This window comes from Microcaecilia unicolor, chromosome 1 (genome assembly GCF_901765095.1).
Source record: "Microcaecilia unicolor chromosome 1, aMicUni1.1, whole genome shotgun sequence".
Lineage (NCBI taxonomy): Eukaryota > Metazoa > Chordata > Amphibia > Gymnophiona > Siphonopidae > Microcaecilia > Microcaecilia unicolor.
This window is the reverse complement of record NC_044031.1, coordinates 738,815,244-738,833,551: the sequence shown is the minus strand read 5'-3', so window position 1 is coordinate 738,833,551 and position 18,308 is coordinate 738,815,244. Positions and strand designations below refer to the sequence as shown.

At 47.0% G+C, this 18,308-nt stretch overlaps 1 protein-coding gene across 2 annotated transcripts in view; it reads right to left on the bottom strand.

The window, feature by feature from the left end:
• MFGE8 (milk fat globule-EGF factor 8 protein) overlaps nt 1–18,308 on the bottom strand; it is a 158,199-nt gene that overhangs the window by 36,264 nt on the left and 103,627 nt on the right. Inside the window, exons 7-8 of one of the 2 annotated variants that reach the window (XM_030189697.1) lie at nt 15,459–15,603; nt 3,550–3,752 (exon numbers count right to left, since the gene is read on the bottom strand). In XM_030189697.1, the coding sequence (XP_030045557.1) occupies nt 3,550–3,752; nt 15,459–15,603 (348 nt within the window). The remainder of the gene's footprint in view (nt 1–3,549; nt 3,753–15,458; nt 15,604–18,308) is intronic. The other variant, XM_030189698.1, reaches the window with a different exon arrangement.

Genomic DNA, 18,308 nt, shown 5'->3' with positions numbered 1-18,308 from the left:
TATTCATCTAGAGGGACTGCTCTCCCCTGGAACTTGACAACTCCACATACAAACTCTGTGTCAAATCAGTAACAGCTACACAGTGATGTAAGACAAAACCTTGCAAATAACCTTCAGAAGCTTACTGTACCATAGCAGCACCAAGTTAAGAACTCAAACTGCACCAACCCTACCTAGAAAAAGTTAGCATTGCAAATGTTCTAGAGCACCAACACATCTCCAGGGATCAGGGTGCGGGTCTTTCATTAAGCATAGGTAGTGAAGAGCTCTTTTCCAGCTGGAAAAGATGGACTGCTACAGATTCCTATACAGAACCAATGTACCAATTGAATCGCTCACCCCTGTTACACAAGGAAAACACAGGTCATCACTTAGCAAGAAAAAAAACAGAGAGAGATTACAAACTAGAAACATAATGTAGACCAAAAAAAAAAAAGGAAAGGAAAACAAAAGAAATCAGTGTGAACAGTGAAATGCACTTCCTTTACTATGGAACAAGACACAAGACATGTACATTTTCTCTAAATATCAAAATTAAAATCATATCCTTGTTTTGTGATCATTTTAGTTTTCCAGTTGGGTTGGTTCTGGTCCCTCTTTACTATTTCCTTTTGTTGCTTATCTCCAAGTCCCTTTCCAGGACCTCATTTCCATTTTCTGTTTCTTCACTGTCCTGTCTTCTTCCTAATGCCTGACTCTAACACTGATCCTTCTGTTTCACTGTTGTCTCCATTTCTCTCATCTGCCTTTTTATCAACCAGTAACTAGATTTCATCCCTCCTTCTCCTCACAATCCTGTCTCCTCTTTCACCTACGTATCAGCTTTCCACTTCCTACGCTTTCCTCCCTTCTCCTCCTATCCCCATCCCTCTCTGATCCCTTCCCCAGCCTTCTATTCCCTGAATTTCACTCACTTTCCAATCCCCTTTTCCAACCTCTGCATTCATCACCTCCCAGGCCTCATCAATCTCTCCCTCTCATCTCGTCCCTGTTATTCATCTCCTTACCATCTCCAATCCCTTTATTATATCTTACCCCCTTACTCAGGTTCCCATTTCCCCTTTTACCCCCCCCCCCCCTATTTCCACCCTCTCTCACCTATGTCACCTTTTATCCCTCAAACAGTTTGTAGCCTTCTTTTTCCCCTTTCCTCAGCAGCCCTGTCCCTACCTCTTCTCCAATAGTTCTTTCTCCACTTCCTTAGCATCCACTACCCTACCTTTCTTCATCCTTAACCCCAGCATCCATCTCTCTGCCCCTCCATCTTCCCCTTTCCTGCATATGCCCAAGTGTCTCCTCCTCCCCAGCAATATCTGTACTTCTCCTCCCATCCCCCTCTATCAGGCTCATCGCCAAGCCCCAGCTCTCATCTCCCACCTACCCCCAGCTGCAAACTGGTCACATCAACCCCCTTCTTCTATCTGCCCATCACCACTAAATCCACTGCAGAGAAGACAGCTCCTTTCTTCGGTCAATCCGTTCTAGCCACCAGCATCACACAGGAGTAGGAAGTAGAGAATGGTTACTTCCTGTAACACATATGAAACAGGAAATAAATTCACTGTGATTTTAGCAGCTGTTTGGTGATGCCAGCAGGAGCAAAGAAAGGCACTCCCCACTCTACAACTAGTTTAGTGGTACCAGACCCGGCACATAAGTAGAAAGGAGCAGCTGGTACATCACAACAGTATGAAAAGGGAAGCCCATCCCAAAGAGTGACATTCACTACCACAATGAGATTTTCAAGTGGTGCATCCAGTGAATACATTTGGAAAAATCTGTATGTTTTCCTTTCTAAATGCTGTAGGACTATAGGAAAATGAGTCTCAACCCTTTTTCAGTTAGGACAGACCAATGGGAAATGCTTGTACATGTGATAACTGCATATTTATTTATTTTTATTTTTGTTACATTTGTAACCCGTGCTTTCCCACTCATGGCAGGCTCAATGTAGCAGGCAATGGAAGGTTAAGTGACTTGCCCAGAGTCACAAGGAGCTGCCTGTGCTGGGAATTGAACTCAGTTCCTCAGTTCCCCAGGACCAAAGTCCACCACCCTAACCACTAGGCCACTCCTCCACTGCCATATATGACCCTCGGGGACCTTTGGTCTGACACAATAGAGCTCTTACCAGTTAAATGTAAACATGTTCTGCATCTACAACAGTACAACCACCTCGAATATTGTGTGCAATTCTGGTCGCCGCATCTCAAAAAAAGATATAGTGGATTAGAAAAGGTGCAGAGAAGGGCGACAAAAATGATAAAGGGGATGGGACGACTTCCCTATGAGGAAAGGCTAAAGCGGCTAGGGCTCTTCAGCTTGGAGAAAAGGCAGCTGAGGGGAGATATGATACAGGTCTATAAAATAATGAGTGGAGTTGAACGGGTAGATGTGAAGCGTCTGTTCACGCTTTCCAAAAATACTAGGACTAGGGGGCATGCGATGAAGCTACAATGTAGTAAATTTTAAACGAATCGGAGAAAATGTTTCTTCACTCAACGTGTAATTAAACTCTGGAATTCGTTGCCAGAGAATATGGTAAAGGCAGTTAGCTTAGCGGAGTTTAAAAAAGGTTTGGACGGCTTCCTAAAGGAAAAGTCCATAGACCGTTATTAAATGGACTTGGGGAAAATCCACTATTTCTGGGATAAGCAGCATAAAATGTTTTGTACATTTTTGTGATCTTGCCAGGTATTTGTGACCTGGATTGGCCACTGTTGGAAACAGGATGCTGGGCTTGATGGACCTTTGGTCTTTCCCAGTATGGCAATACTTATGTACTTAAAGCAAACGCTATTTAGCGTGTAATGCAGAAACATTGCAAACATGGTAAGCTTTGTGGATTAGCACTTCAGCGATATAAGTGTCAACTCCACCACAGGACAACCCACAAAATAGCTAGCATCATGTTTAGCGGTCAGTGCTGATATTCAGCGGCACCTCCAGTTAAGAGCCGCCCCACACATGCAATTTAACTGGGAAGGGGCCTCTCCTACCCAATTAAGGGGCCCTTTTACTAAGCCACGTAGGCGCGTACGTACATCCTACATGCGTCAATTTTGAACTGCCACCCGGTTACCGCGTGGCCAGGGTGGTAATTTCAGTTTTTATGTGCGTCCACTAAGCGCGCCTGAAATTTTCCGGCACGTGGTGCTATCCAGGCGGTAATCGGCATTGTACGCGGGTAGACCATCACTGCCCAGTTAACACAAGACAATTTACCGCTAGGTCAACGGGAGGTGGTAAGGTCTCAGACCCAAAATGGACGCGCGCCAATTTTTATTTTGCCGCACGTCCATTTTCGACCAAAAAAAAGGCCTTTTTTGCAGGCATGCTGAAAAAACGGACCTTCGCAGATCCAATACACGCGTCTACACCAGCGCAGGCCATTTTGCGGCACACCTTAGTCAAAGGACCCCTAAATCACTTTTGAATATCAACCCTTTCATTTGTAGCACTGCTCTACAAGTACTTCCCAGCTGTCTTCTGAAAAAGAAAATCCGCAGGCTACCCTGACAGCTGTCATTTACGGTAAAACAGACATACCTGCAGCCATTCCGAGGGACTGTTGCTCAGAGCGCTCCAGGCGTTGCTCTTTCCCAGCTTGTCCAGGCGAGCGTAGTGTGGGTACCAGCTGAGAGCATCGATCCCCCAGGTCTTGTACATGCTGGACGCCGTGATCTGTTTGTTGGAAATCAGGTGGGACTTCATCCCAAGCGGATCAGAGCAACCTGCCGTGTTGAAATACACTGTAACATAACAGTTCACAGAGAAGAAAGGTAGTGAAAGGGAAGGGTTCACAAGCTGCTCGTGAGCAGAAAAGAGTGGTCAGTAATGGACCAAGGGACAAAGCAAGCAAACAATTCATTTACTAAAAAAACATCTCCCTAACACTGGCCCTAATGCTTAAAAGTAAACGCGGGAGCTAGAGGTCATTAACACTGTAGTAGCTCCCGCATTTACTTGCACAGAATGTTCAGAGGCCTGGCGTGCGGGAACAAACAAGCGCACAGATTAATAACGCAAATAGCATGCTAATGTAGTCAAGCTCGTATTAATGAGGTCATTTTGTATCCCTTCCCAACGATCAGAAAATAGCACCTGAAAAAAAACTGCTTTACCGCTACAAACAAATTACACCAGGTCGGAGCAGGCGATAGGGTGTCGTTGGAAGAGAGGATTTCCCATGCTTCTCTCATGATTCTTTCTGCAAAATCTGCCGGGTTTTTTGATTGCTTTTGGAAGCAGAAGGAAGCCTGTGCAAGCCCCTAAGCGCCGATCATGAGAAACAGCAGACCAAAGTGAAAGCACACATCGGCATCTGTTTCCTGCGTCTAAATTTAAAACATCCACGCAATTAAAAAAAAAAAAAATGTCAATGCCCAAAGTGAAAACACAGATTGGCATCCATTACCTGCATCTAAATATAAGCATCCAAGCTAAAAAAAAAATTAAAAAATTTTAAACGCTTATATTTAGGCGGCAGAAAACAGACGCCAATGTGTGCTTCACGTTCAGGTTTTACCAGGCGCGTGCGCACAGGAGCCAAGCTTACCACAGAACTTTTCTGTGCATGCGCCAAGCACAATCCTCCTGCCCAGTGGACTACCAAGGGCGGGGCGGTGGGGGCGGTCCGGCCCGGGTGCACGCCGCTGGAGGGGTGCAGGGAGCAGCCGCACGCTTGTCGCCTCCGCTGGCTCCCTGCTCCGTCTGCCCCGGAACAGGTTACTTCCTGTTCCGGGGCAGAGGGAGCAGGGAGCTAGCGGAGCCGAGAGCCGCACGGCTGCTCCCAGCAGCTAAGAATGCACCCGGGAGGGGGGTGTCATTGCGCCAGGGGGGGTGTCATGCTGCGCCCGGGGGGGTGGGTGCACATCAGCAATCCGCCCCAGGTGGCACCCGACCTAGGATTGTCACTGCTCCTGCCGAACCCACTAATGTTGAACGCCATGAACGCTATAAGCGTGCCTATATTGTGCATCTCATTAGCGTTGACCATTAGGGCATAGTTCTTCCGCGCCGTTCTGATGGTATTTTTTACAGCACTATTCGGAATAGTGCCAGAGTTTTGAGCATTGGGGCCACTGTGTCTGCCTAGAAATGGATAAAGACAGGACAAACAACCTCATCTGATTATATCTACATTTAGAGAAGATTCTATAAAAGGAATCACAGGTTGGGTGGCAAAATGCAGTGGGTTGAGCCAACTCCATAATGGCATCTAGGTGCTCAAATTCCTTAAGAAAAACAGAAGAAGGACCTATCGGCACAGATGGAAAGCAGAAGCATAACACAGCAAAGATAACCAAGGACCAGTGTGGAGCCAAAGGAGTCTCTTAACAAACTTTAATTAATAAAAAGTAAGTGAAAACTGGGACTTGCAGAACAAACCAGAGTAGTCAAGAAAATCTTTATTAGAATACTACTAATACTACTACTACTTATCATTTCTAAATGCTACTAGACGTACGCAGCGCTGTACACTTGAACATGAAGAGACAGTCCCTGCTCGACAGAGCTTACAATCTGATCGGGACAGACAAACAGAACAAACAAGAGATAAGGACAAAGTGTAGCAAGATTCCGGAATCTCAAAGAGTAGCAAGATTCCATGCAAAATCTCAAAGAGTAGCAAGATTCCAGAATCCCAAAGTGTACCAAGATTCCGGACTTCCAGAGACTACTACTACTACTACTACTTAGCATTTTTAAAGTGCTACTAGACATACGCAGCGCTGTACACTAGAACATGAAGAGACAGTCCCTGCTCGACAGAGCTTACAATCTAATCAGGACAAACAGAACAAACAAGAGATAAGGACAAAGAGTAGCAAGATTCCAGAATCCCAAAGTGTACCAACATTCCGGAATCCCAGAGACTACTACTACTACTTAGCATTTCTAAAGCGCTACTAGACGTACGCAGCGCTGTACACTTGAACATGAAGAGATAGTCCCTGCTCGACAGAGCTTACAATCTAATTAATAGACCCGACGTGGCCACGTTTCGCCAAATAAGCTGCACCAGGGGTTTACAAACCAAAACAGCAGCTCCTGGAAAGGCAAACAATGTGGGGACAGAGCCACAGCTTTTCTCACCTCACTTTCACAACTGAAAAGTGCAAATTGTGAAAGTGAGGTGAGAAGAAAAGCTGTGGCTCTGTCCCCACATTTCTTTTTTTTTGCCTTTCAGGAGCTGTTTTGGTTTGTAAACCCCTGATGCAGCCTATTTGGCGAAACATGGCCACGTCGGCTCTATTCTAACAAAGATTTTCTTGGACTCCTGGTCTACTCTGGTTCGTTCTGCTTGTTGCTTGCTGTGGACTTGGAAGAGCCTCTTCTGGTGTCGTAAAGAACAGGGACTTGACATGGGTCACGTTTCAGCTAGATTGCCTGCATCAGGAGTCCACAGTACATAGGTCGAAATGTGTATGTGTCACATGCATGAGGTGCTGTCTTTTTCTGCCTGCGGGGGGAGTATTTTTAATTTCCTAAGAGGTCTTACTGCTATGCTTTGTGAGTTAAACACCGCATGCGTTTAACACATGTACATAAGTACATAAGTACATAAGTAGTGCCATACTGGGAAAGACCAAAGGTCCATCTAGCCCAGCATCCTGTCACCGACAGTGGCCAATCCAGGTCAAGGGCACCTGGCACGCTCCCCAAATGTAAAAACATTCCAGACAAGTTATACCTAAAAATGCGGAATTTTTCCAAGTCCATTTAATAGCGGTCTATGGACTTGTCCTTTAGGAATCTATCTAACCCCTTTTTAAACTCCGTCAAGCTAACCGCCCGTACCACGTTCTCCGGCAACGAATTCCAGAGTCTAATTACACGTTGGGTGAAGAAAAAGTTTCTCCGATTCGTTTTAAATTTACCACACTGTAGCTTCAACTCATGCCCTCTAGTCCTAGTATTTTGGATAGCGTGAACAGTCGCTTCACATCCACCCGATCCATTCCACTCATTATTTTATACACTTCTATCATTTCAACCTATGTACTGTGGACTCCTCATACAGGCACTTTAGCCGAAACACGGCCCATGAAGCGTCCCTGTTGTTTGCCACTTACTTTTATTAATTAAAGTTTGTCAAAAGACTCGTTTGGCTTCGCACTGGTCTTTGGTTATCTCCAATACGCTTTGCTTCTGCTTAGATTTCTTTTTCAATAAATTCCTTTATTAGATGGTTTTATCAAATGTTAACCAACGATTATTCCCCTAGTTAATATCTTTCAACTATATTCTGTAATTTCATAGTTTTCAACTAATATGTTATCATTCACCACTTTGCACTGTTTTATTACTCATGTAAGCCACATAGAACTGAATAACTGAATTTGGATAACGTGGGATGCACGACTGGAAGGGAGTGGGCAGGTGTGCCGGTACCGGCACAAAAAAAAAAAAAGCACTGCTACTGAGCCTACTACTACTACTACTATTTAGCATTTCTATAGCGCTACAAGGCATACGCAGCGCTGCACAAACATAGAAGAAAGACAGTCCCTGCTCAAAGAGTTTACAATCTAATAGACAAAAAATAAAGTAAGCAAATCAAATCAATTATTGTGTACAGGAAGGAGGAGGGTAGGTGGAGGCAGGTGGTTACAAGTGGTTACGAGTCAAAAGCAATGTTAAAGAGGTGGGCTTTCAGTCTAAATTTAAAGGTGGCCAAGGATGAGGCAAGACGTAGGGGCTCAGGAAGTTTATTTCAGGCGTAGGGTGCAGCGAGGCAGAAGGCGCGAAGTCTGGAGTTGGCAGTAGTGGAGAGGGGAACAGATAAGAAGGATTTATCCATGGAGCGGAGTGCACGGGAAGGGGTGTAGGCATAGGCGTAGACTGGGGGGGGCGAAGGGGGGGCAATGCCCCCCAAACGACAACGAGGCACCGCCGCGCCATTAGTTTAAAAAAAAACCACATGCAGGCACGCGCTCCTCTCCATCCGCTTGGCTTCCCTGCCCTCTCTGTCTGACGTCAGAGGAAGGCGGGACGCAGACAGAGAGGGCAGGGAAGCCAAGCGGACAGAGAGGAGCGTGTCCGTCTACCCCTCTTCTCTTCCTCCCTCCCTCTGGCGCAGGCAGCAGTCTTTTTCAGCGTTCCTGGCAGCGGTAGCGATGTACACGCTGCCTTCGGCTCTGCCCCAAAGCCTTCTCTTCAAGTTCCTGTTCCCGCATAGGTGGGAACAGGAACTTGAAGAGAAGGCTTCCGGGGCAGACCGAAGGCAGCGTGTACATCGCTACCGCTGCCAGGAACGCTGAAAAAGCTGAAGACTGTTGCCTGCACCGGAGGGAGGGAGGAAGAGAGGGGGTAAACGGACTCACAATCTTGGACCTCGCGGGGGGGGGGGGGGGGGGCAGTAGAAGGAAGATGGATGGAACTGGGAGGGGTGGGGAGCAGAGGGAAGATGGATGGTACTGGGAGGGGTGGGGAGCAGAGGGAAGGAGCAAGAGATGGATGGGACTGGGAGGGGTGGGGAGCAGAGGGAAGGAACAGAAGATGGATGGGACTGGGAGGGGTGGGGAGCAGAGGGATGGACCAGGAGATGGATGGGATTGGGAGAGGTCAGGCACAGCAGAGGGAAGGAGCAGAAGATGGATGGGACGGAGGGATGGTGAGCAGAGGGAAGGAACAGAAGATGGATGGGACTGGGAGGGGTGGGGAGCAGAGGGAAGGAGCAAGAGATGGTTGGGACTGGGAGGGGTGGGGAGCAGAGGGAAGGAGCAAGAGATGGATGGGACGGAAGGATGGTGAGCAGAGGGAAGGAACAGAAGATGGATGGGACTCGGAGGGTGGGGAGCAGAGGGAAGCCTACTGGAAAGAAGACACTGCATAAAACAGAAGACACTGGGACCAAAGCGAATAGAAAAACTAAATGATCAGACAACAAAGGTAGATAAAAGTATTTTATTCATAATTTATTAATTGAAATGTGTCAGCTTTTTGAAATGTGCATCTGTGATATTTTGCCTGTAAATTTCAATTCCTTCCTCCATATTAGCATATCATTTGCATATGTATATATGCAAATGATGTGCTAATATGCTCCACCCATTCTTTGCCCCCCCCAAATGAAACAGTCAAACTACGCCTATGGGTGTAGGGAAGACTGGGGGACAGTCAGCCTGAAAGACTGGGGACAGTCAGCCCACCCTTGTTCCCCTCTTCTATCTACTACCTGAGTCTTCCCTTCCCATTCCTCTAAGCTATGAATGTGTTTGCTTTACTTTCATGAAATGATGTTCTTTTCCTTTGTTTTATGTAGTTATGCTTTTTTACTGTTGCTAACTGCTTTGATCAGATCGATACAGCAGTACACCAAATACTTGAATAAATAATAAACCTCAGATATTTTTGTCCCGATCATCAGATGCTAAATAGCTTTTTAACGTGGCTCACAAAGAGAGAGCTCAAACAAAAGTAAAACAATATAAAATCAAAACTTGATCTTGAGGAGTAGGTTCATGGTTAGTGCAGTGGCCTGAGCACCATGGGAAGCAGGTTCGATTCCCACTGCAGCTCCTTGTGACTAGAGAGTTGCACGGGGACAGAAATTTCACCCATCCTCACTAGAATCTTGCCGTATCTTTCTAAAGCTGTAAAAAGACTGGAAGCGGTGCAAAGAAAAGACAGAAAAATTGTATGGGATTTGCGTTGCGAACCGTACGAGACTTGCTGACCTGAACATGTATACCATGGAGCAGGGGCGTATCTGGACTCGGGCGGTAGGGGGGGCCAGAGCCAGAGGGAGGGGGCACATTTTAGCCCCCCCCCCCCCCCGGCGCCACCGATCCCCCCCCCCCCGCCATTTCCGGACCCCCCCCTCGCCACCAATGACACCCTCCCCCGCTGCTGTCACTTACCTTTGCTGGCGGGGGACCCCAACCCCCCACCAGCCGAGGTCCTCTCTTCCATGCAGGCTGCGCCGCTGCAAGTTGAAACGCTTCCTGTTCTTCTGAGTCTGACGTCCTGCACGTACAACGCGCAGGACGTCAGACTGAATTCCAAATTCTGAGTCTGACGTTCTGCACGTTGTACGTGCAGGACGTCAGACTCAGAAGAACAGGAAGCGTTGAAACTTGCATCCTTGCTTGGGGTCCCCCGCCAGCAAAGATCGGCGACGGGTTGGTGGCGGGCGGGCGGGAGGGAGGGGGAGGTGGAGAGGGTCTGTGGTAGGGGGGTCCAGGGCGAAATCTGCGGGGGCCCAGGCCCCTATGGCCCCACGCAGATACGCCCCTGCCTTGGAGGACAGGAGAAGCAGGGCTGACATGATACAGACGTTCAAATGTTTGAAAGGTATTAATTCACAAACAAACCTTTTCTGGAGATGGGAAGGTGGTAGAACTAGAGGACATGACTTGAGGTTGAAGGGGGGCAGACTCAGGAGTAATATCAGGAAGTATTTTTTCACAGAAGGGGTGGTGGATATGTGGAATGCCCTCCTGCGGGAGGTGGTGGAGAGGAAAACGATATTGGAATTCAAACATGTGTGGGATAAACACAAAGGAATCCTGTTTAGAAGGAATGGTTCCGCGGAATCTTAGCAGAGATTGGGTGGCGACACTGGTAATTGGGAAACAAAATGGGAGCTGGGCAGACTTCTACGGTCTATGCCCTTGATCGTGACTGAATAGATAGGGATGGGCTGGAGTGTAAAGTTTAAGGGGTTTCGATGTTAGCTTCAGAACTTTTAGTACAAGAACAGTGCTGGGCAAACTTTTACAGTCTGTGCCCTGAGAAAGGCAGGGACAAATCAAACTTGGGTATACATATAAAGTATTAAATACCATGTAAAATGAGTTTATCTTGTTGGGCAGACTGGATGGACTGTTCAGGTCTTTATCTGCCGTTATTTACTATGTTACTATGAATCTCCACCATCCCCGCCCATCCCCACAAGCAATCTCCTCTATCCCTGCCCGTCCCCTGTGCTAACATAAACCAACTTGTCATAAAACAACCAACTTAACAGTAGCCCACGTTGATAACTTCCTCTCTCAGTGCTTATGGGGATTTCAATGACACCAACCATATCCTCTAATTTTTTTTAGGGTTATTATAATTGCCATGTCACAGGAAAGGATATGCAGGCTGGCCTGGCACTACACATCCTCAGGAAACCCGCAGGACCTGCGTCCATCCCCGCAGACCTGGAGGGGTTCCCCGCAGGAGTACTGTGGGAACCAAGGGACTCCCATAACCCCATTCCTCTACAGCTTTCTACTTGTGATTCTGGACAAGTCACTTAACCCTCCATTGCCCTAGGTACAAAATAAGTACCTGTATATATGTATACCGATTTGATTGTAACCAGAGAAAGCGGGGTACAAATGTAACAGCAACAAAAAAAAAGGCAGTATATCAAATCTCATCCCCTTTAATTTCTTAACTAATTTGCCCCTATTCAAAGAAATTTACTTTATTCCGGCATAAATAAATATATGCACAACCCTTTCGCTACAGGAAAGGAGAAACAGGGGTGATATGATACAGCCGTTCCAATATTTGAAAGGTATTAATCCTCAAACAAACCTTTTCCGGAGATGGGAAGGCGGTAGAACGAGAGGGCATGAAATGAGATTGAAGGGGGGCAGACTTAAGAAAAATGTCAGGAAGTATTTTTTCACGGAGAGGGTGGTGGATGCTTGGAATGCCCTCCCGCGGGAGGTGGTGGAGAGGAAAACGGTAACGGAATTCAAACATGCGTGGGATAAACATAAAGGAATCCTGTTCAGAAGGAAGGGATCCTCAGGAGCTTAGCCTTGAATGGGTGGCAGAGACGGTTGGGAGGCGGGGCTAGTGCTGGGCAGACTTATACGGTCTGTGTCAGAGCCGGTGGTGGGAGGCGGGGCTGGTGGTTGAGAGGCGGGGATAGTACTGGGCGGACTTATACGGTCTGTGCCCTGAAAAAGACAGGTACAAATCAAGGTAAGGTATGCACAAAAAACTAGCACATATGAGTTTATCTTGTTGGGCAGACTGGATGGACCATGCAGGTCTTTTTCTGCCGTCATCTACTATGTTACTATGTTACAGAGAAAAACAATTTTAATCAACTCCTCTGACATAGCCTGTGTTTCATTAAACAAGCTGCTTCAGGGAGACTCAGTTTACAAATAAACAGCAAAGCAAGTCAGTTACTCATTTTTCAAAAACATTAAGCAAGTATCCCTTCCGTAACATACTCGCAGACGTGAAACCAGTTTTTACCAGCTCACCAGGCAGAATACTTTGCAGCAGATGTAATGTCACATGCAGCATGCTTTTATTTAAGTCCACAGGATTTAAACACTGCTTGCCACTCAGCCACGGAATATGTCAATGGCACCCTGATATAAGCAAGGCTTGATGGGAAAGCAAGCACTGAAAACCTTAGCAAGTACACAGCACAAAGGAATGTTAATCAATGCTGCAGTTCTGCCTGACACCAGAAGGTGTCACTCTAGACACTAATGGAGAGAAGAAGAAATCGGAAGAAAAATCTACAAACAGTAAAAGATTACATCAAAGGTCAAGAATTAGCGGCTTAAGAGTAGAAAATCTCTCAGCAGGCAGGGGTGGGACACATAAATATACATGGAAGAGAGAGCTCCCAGAACCAACCATGGCTAAATCCTGAGCTCTGGAAGTTGTGCATAAAGTTTTGCTTATGGCACAGGCCTCCGCTTCTCATGTATTTGTTTCAGAGTGACAAGGATCTGTAATATAGTCTTGAAAATATACTACTACTACTTAACACTCCTATAGCGCTACAAGGCATACGCAGCGCTGTACACCATACACGTAAAGACAGTCCCTGCTCAAAGAGCTTACAATGAATTTTAAGAATGCGGTCAATGAACAGAAAGGCAGTGTGTAGAGTAAGGAAGAGCACAGCGAAGAAAAATGTGTGTTTGATTTTCTTGAATTTCGGGTGTTTTTCTTTTTTTTAGTTTGATCTGTTTTATTTGGGAAGTTACTACTGTGTGTTAGTTTGTCAGGTACAGTGTATTAAACTGAGCATGCACTACATTTTTTAAGGTGCACTAACAAATCAAGGGATCCTTTTAGTAAGGTGTGCTAACGGATAGGGGACATTGTTCAGTAAGCCGCGCTGTAGGCACGCTAACTTTTTGGTGTCTCTATCGTTAGCAAGTGCTAAAACGTTTGCCCACTTACAGCGCGGCTTAGTAAACAGGGCCCTTAGTGTGTGCTACTTAATTAATGTGCATTAAGGGTTAGAGTCAGTAAAGATGCTGAAACCAGGTATAATTCACGGCACCCAATTTAGGTGCACAACCCTGGTATTCTGTACACAAGTTTTAGGAATAAGTATATAAGTATTGCCATACTGGGACAGACTGAAGGTCCATCAAGCCCTGCATCCTGTTGCCAAGGGGGGGGGGGCAGGGAGGACAAAATTCCCCGGGCCAAGGCCTGGCGCCGCAGTCCACGGTCTCACCCACCCGCGGCTCCGTCGACCGTCCGCCACCGGGCCGGGCCCCCTGCATTCAAATCACAGCGCCTCACCTCCGTGTGAAAGCGCAGCAGCGGCAGATCGCCTCCCTTCGGGCCTTCCCTCCCTGTGTCCTGCCATCGTGGAAGTTACATCAGATGAGGGCGGGACACAGGGAGGGAAGGCGATCTGCAGCTGCTGCGCTTTCACACGGAGGTGAGGCGCTGTGATTTGAATGGAGGGGGCCCGGCCCGGTGGCAGACGGAGGGGGGCTGTCGACGGGGCAGGGGGTGAGCGGGTGGAGACTGGGGACTGCAGTGCGGCGGCCTCGGGGGGGGGGGGGGGAGCGGCGTGACCACCTTGGGGGAGGAGGCGGCGGCAATCTAGGGGGGGGGGCAGCGGCCCTGTCCAACAGTGGCCAATCCAGGTCACAAGTACCCAGCAAGTTCACAAAACAGTATAATACATTTTATGTGGCTTATCCTAGAAATAAGCAGTGGATTTTCCCCAAGTTTATTTTAATAATGGTTTATGGACTTTTCCTTTAGAAATCCATACAAACTTTTTTCTAAAGCCCCCTAAGTTAACCACTATTACTACATTCTCTGGCAACAAATTCCAGAGTTTAATTAAACGATGAATGAAGAAATATTTTCTCCCTTTCATTTTAAATTTACTACCTTGTAGCTTCATTGCGTGCCCCCTAGTCCTAGTATTTTTGGAAAGATTAAACAAGCAAGCCATGTCTACCCATTCCATTCCACTCCACTCATTATTATTATTTATATATATTATATATGTAAAGAGATCCTGTAAAGAGTCATCTCAGTCAAGTGATTTGTTTCCCAGATGACTATATCCTGAAGTAGCTTTGCGAAATGTTGGCCATCATCGACTGTCATTGAGGGATTTGAGGAAACAAATCACTTGACTGAGACGACTCTATACAGCAGTAGCATAGCTACGTGAGGCCATGGGGGCTGGGCCCCCGTAGATTTGGCCCTGGACCCCCCCCCCCTGCCGACGACCCTCTCGACCCCCCCTCCCGCCACCAACCCTCCCCTGCCGCCGTGGGCTACCTTTGCTGGCGGGGGACCCCAATCCCCGCCAGCCGAGGTCCTCTTCTTCCCGCGAAGGCTTCGTTCTGTTTCTGACGTCCTGCACGTTGTAGGTGCTGGACGTCAGACTCAGAGAAACAGAACGAAGCCATCTTGCAAGGTGGGAAGAAGAGGACCTCGGCTGGCGGGGATTGGGGTCCCCCGCCAGCAAGGGTAGCCCGCGGCAATAGTGGGAGGGGGGGGCGAGAGGGTCGTCGGCAGGGGTCGTCAAAGTTGGTGGTGGCGGCGGGGAGGGGAAGGGGATGGCAATGGCGGGGGGGGGGGGGGCTAAACTGTGCCTCCTCATCTCGGGCTCTGGACCCCCCTCTCGCCGGTCTGGCTACGCCCCTGCTCTACAGGGCCTCTTTACATATATATAGAAATTGATAAGCTGGGAAACAAAGAGCAGCTAATGAGGACTACACTTTCCAAGACACTAAGCTGAATAACATCTTGATGCCTCTATTGGGATATAATATTTATTTGAGTTCAATGTGGCTTACAATAAACAGTATAGGATGCATAACAAAGAATAATGCATAAGAAAGTCATTTGTTGTAAGAATCCAGGGGCCCTTTTACTAAGCCACAGAGGTGGCTATGCATGTCAATTTTGAACTACCGTGGCCCGGGCGGTAATTTCGTTTTTTACGCACGTCCACTAAGCACGCTGCAGCGCTAACCGGGCAGTAATCGGCATTGTACGCCTGTAGACCCTTACCACCCGGTTAACACATGAGACCTTACTGCTAGGTCAATGAGTAGCGGTAAGGTCTCAGGCCAAAATGGACGCGCGCCAATATCTCTATCCGTAGCAAGCTCAGTAGTCGTTAGAAAGCATTTTGTTTGGGAGCTGCTGTGTTTGTCTACAGGTTACTGAAAGCTGCCATCGACACGGCACCAAGACTGGTACAAATTTACCGTTCATTTCACAGCCGAAGAACTCGAAACGCAGAGTGCAGGCTCTGTGGCAGGTCACAGGGTAGATGCGGACATATTGTGCTATGATTGGGGGGTCGAAGAAGTTGGACTTCTTACTGTCGTTGTCCACATTTCCAGAGAAAACCTTCAGAGAGGGAAATAAAAAAAAAAAAAAAGAATGTGAGTGGAAAGGACAGTGAGAGCCAACAGGGTGGGCCTAGGCAAGAAGTGGGTGGGCACCAAGTGTTCTTTCCTTCTCTCCCCCCCCCCCCCCCCCCCCAAAAAAAAAAAAAAAATCTCAGCTGGCAGGAAAATGCTTCTTTCCACCTTGGCAGTCTGCAGCAGGCATGCGCTGAAACTGAGCATACACAACAGCCAGTATCATAGAGAGTAGCGTAGGGGGAAGTCTTCAGGAGCTTGGGATCCCCACCAGCTACCGCTAAATATGTGCTACTGTTGGGTGGGCCTGAGCCCTAAGTGGATGGGCCCTGGCCCACCCAGGCCCACGTGTGGTTACGCCATTGGTCAGCACTGATCTTGCTTGGAATAAGCTGCTCACGCTTAGATACAATGCACCAGATTCCTTTGATGCAAACTGTACAGACTGTAATAGGAATTTGTTTCGCCATCCAGTAAGTGCCCAGAGATGATAATCTTCCTCTGCCCACACATATTCAAACTACAGTACTTCAAGTCATGCAGCTTGATCTCTCTTTCAATCACTGCTGAAAGGCTCTGTTAGGGATGCAACCCATAACCTGTTCAGTTCATTTTCCCTTTCCCTTTATTCCCCTTCACCTTGTACCTGCTTACATTAAAAGTGCTCAGGGATTTAAGAATCCAGCTATCTTCATTTTGGCAGCGAGCGAATGTTTATCTCTTATTTGTGAGTGAGCCGAGGTTATAGCACCTGGAATTTCTGACATTTCGGCAGTGGCTCTGAAACCTATCCTGGTAACCCCAAAGTTAGTCAGGTTCCCAGGATATCCACAATGAATATGCATGAGATCAATCTGCATACACTGCAGATGCAAAATATGCAAATTTACTTCGTGTACACCGAGGGGCCCTTTTACTAAGCCTCGTAAGCGTCCACGCGCGCCAAAATGGAGTTACCGCCCGGCTACTGCATGGCTCTTGCGGTAATTTCATTTTTGGTGCGCGTCTGATACGTGCGTCCAAAAAATTATTTTTGGACGCGCATATCAGATGTGCCCCAAGTGGCATATGACGCTCGTAGGTCATTATCGCCCGGTTACCACGTGAGACTTTACCGCTAGGTCAATGGCTGGCGGTAAGGTCTCACACCCAAAATGGACGCGCGCCAATTTTGATTTTGCCGCACGTCTATTTTCGTGAAAAAAATTTTAAAAAGGCATTTTTTGCAGGCTCGCTGAAAAATGGATCTGGGCGAACCGAAAACATGCACCTACACTACCGCAGGCCATTTTTCAGTGCACCTTAGTAAAAGGACCCCCGATTTAGGATATACTGAAAAACCAAGGGGTCACCAGGACATGTTAGAGAACCACAAGCCTAGTTCCTACATGAGAAACCCCATCACTGTAGGGTTGATACCATTTTTAGCACTTTATTCTCCAGTATACTTGATATGCATGTGCTGTGCTTACTAACGTGCCCTCATTCAATGAATCTGCATGCAGAAGCTATTTTCCTTCAATGCACTGCAAACCTGCCCTTACAAGTTGTTCTGGTCTAATAAAACATGCACATGCATTGCTATGGTACAACTCTGTTCAATGTCTTTATGAGCTAGAAGGAAAAGAAGGTTTGTAACAAAGGGAGGGAGCAGACAGCATGACAGGAGATCTACAAAAATCAGAAGAGTGGGCAAAAGCTTGGCAGTTAAGCTTTAATGCAAAGAAAAGCAGAGTAATGCAGTTTAGGTGCAGAAATCCAAAAGAGCTGCATAGGATAGGAGGACAGGTTGGTGTGCATGGACCAGGAGAGGGACCTTGGGGTGATAGTGTCCAAGATTTCAAGGCGGTGAAACAATGCGACAAGACGGTTGCCAAAACCAGAAGAAAGATAGGCTGCATTGAGAGGCATAACTAGTAGAAGGGAGGAGGGTGAGACCCCACTTGGAGAACTGAGTCCAGTTTTGCAAATTGTACCTTGCTAAAGACATAAAAAGACTTAAAGCAGTTATGGGTATGGGGTCTAGGGTAGAAGACATTAAAAAAAAGAGACTTGACTTGAATATGCATACCCTAAAGGGGAGATATCATAAGTACGTAAGTATTGCCATACTGGGAAAGACCAAAGGTCCATCAGCATCCTGTTTCCAACAGTAGCCAATCCAGGTCACAAATACCTGGCAAGATCCGAAAAAAGTACAAAATATTCTATACTGCTTATCCCAGAAATAGTGGATTTTCCCCAAGTCCATTTAATAATGGTCTACGGACTTTTTCTTTAGGAAGCCGTCCAAACCTTTTTTAAACTCTGCTAAGCTAACCGCCTTTACCACATTCTCTGGCAACGAATTCCAGAGTTTAATTCCACGTTTACTGAAGAAAAATTTTCTCTGGTTCGTTTTAAATTTACTACATTGTAGCTTCATCGTGTGCCCCCTAGTCCTAGTATTTTTGGAAAGCGTAAACAGACGCTTCACATCTACCCGTTCAACTCCACTCATTATTTTATAGACCTCTATCATATCTCCCCTCAGCCGCCCTTTCTCCAAGCTGAACAGCCCTAGCCACTTTAGCCTTTCCTACTACTACTACTATTTAGCATTTCTATAGCGCTACAAGGCTTACGCAGCGCTGCACAAACATAGGGAAGTCGTCCCATCCCCTTTATCATTTTCGTCGCCCTTCTCTGCAC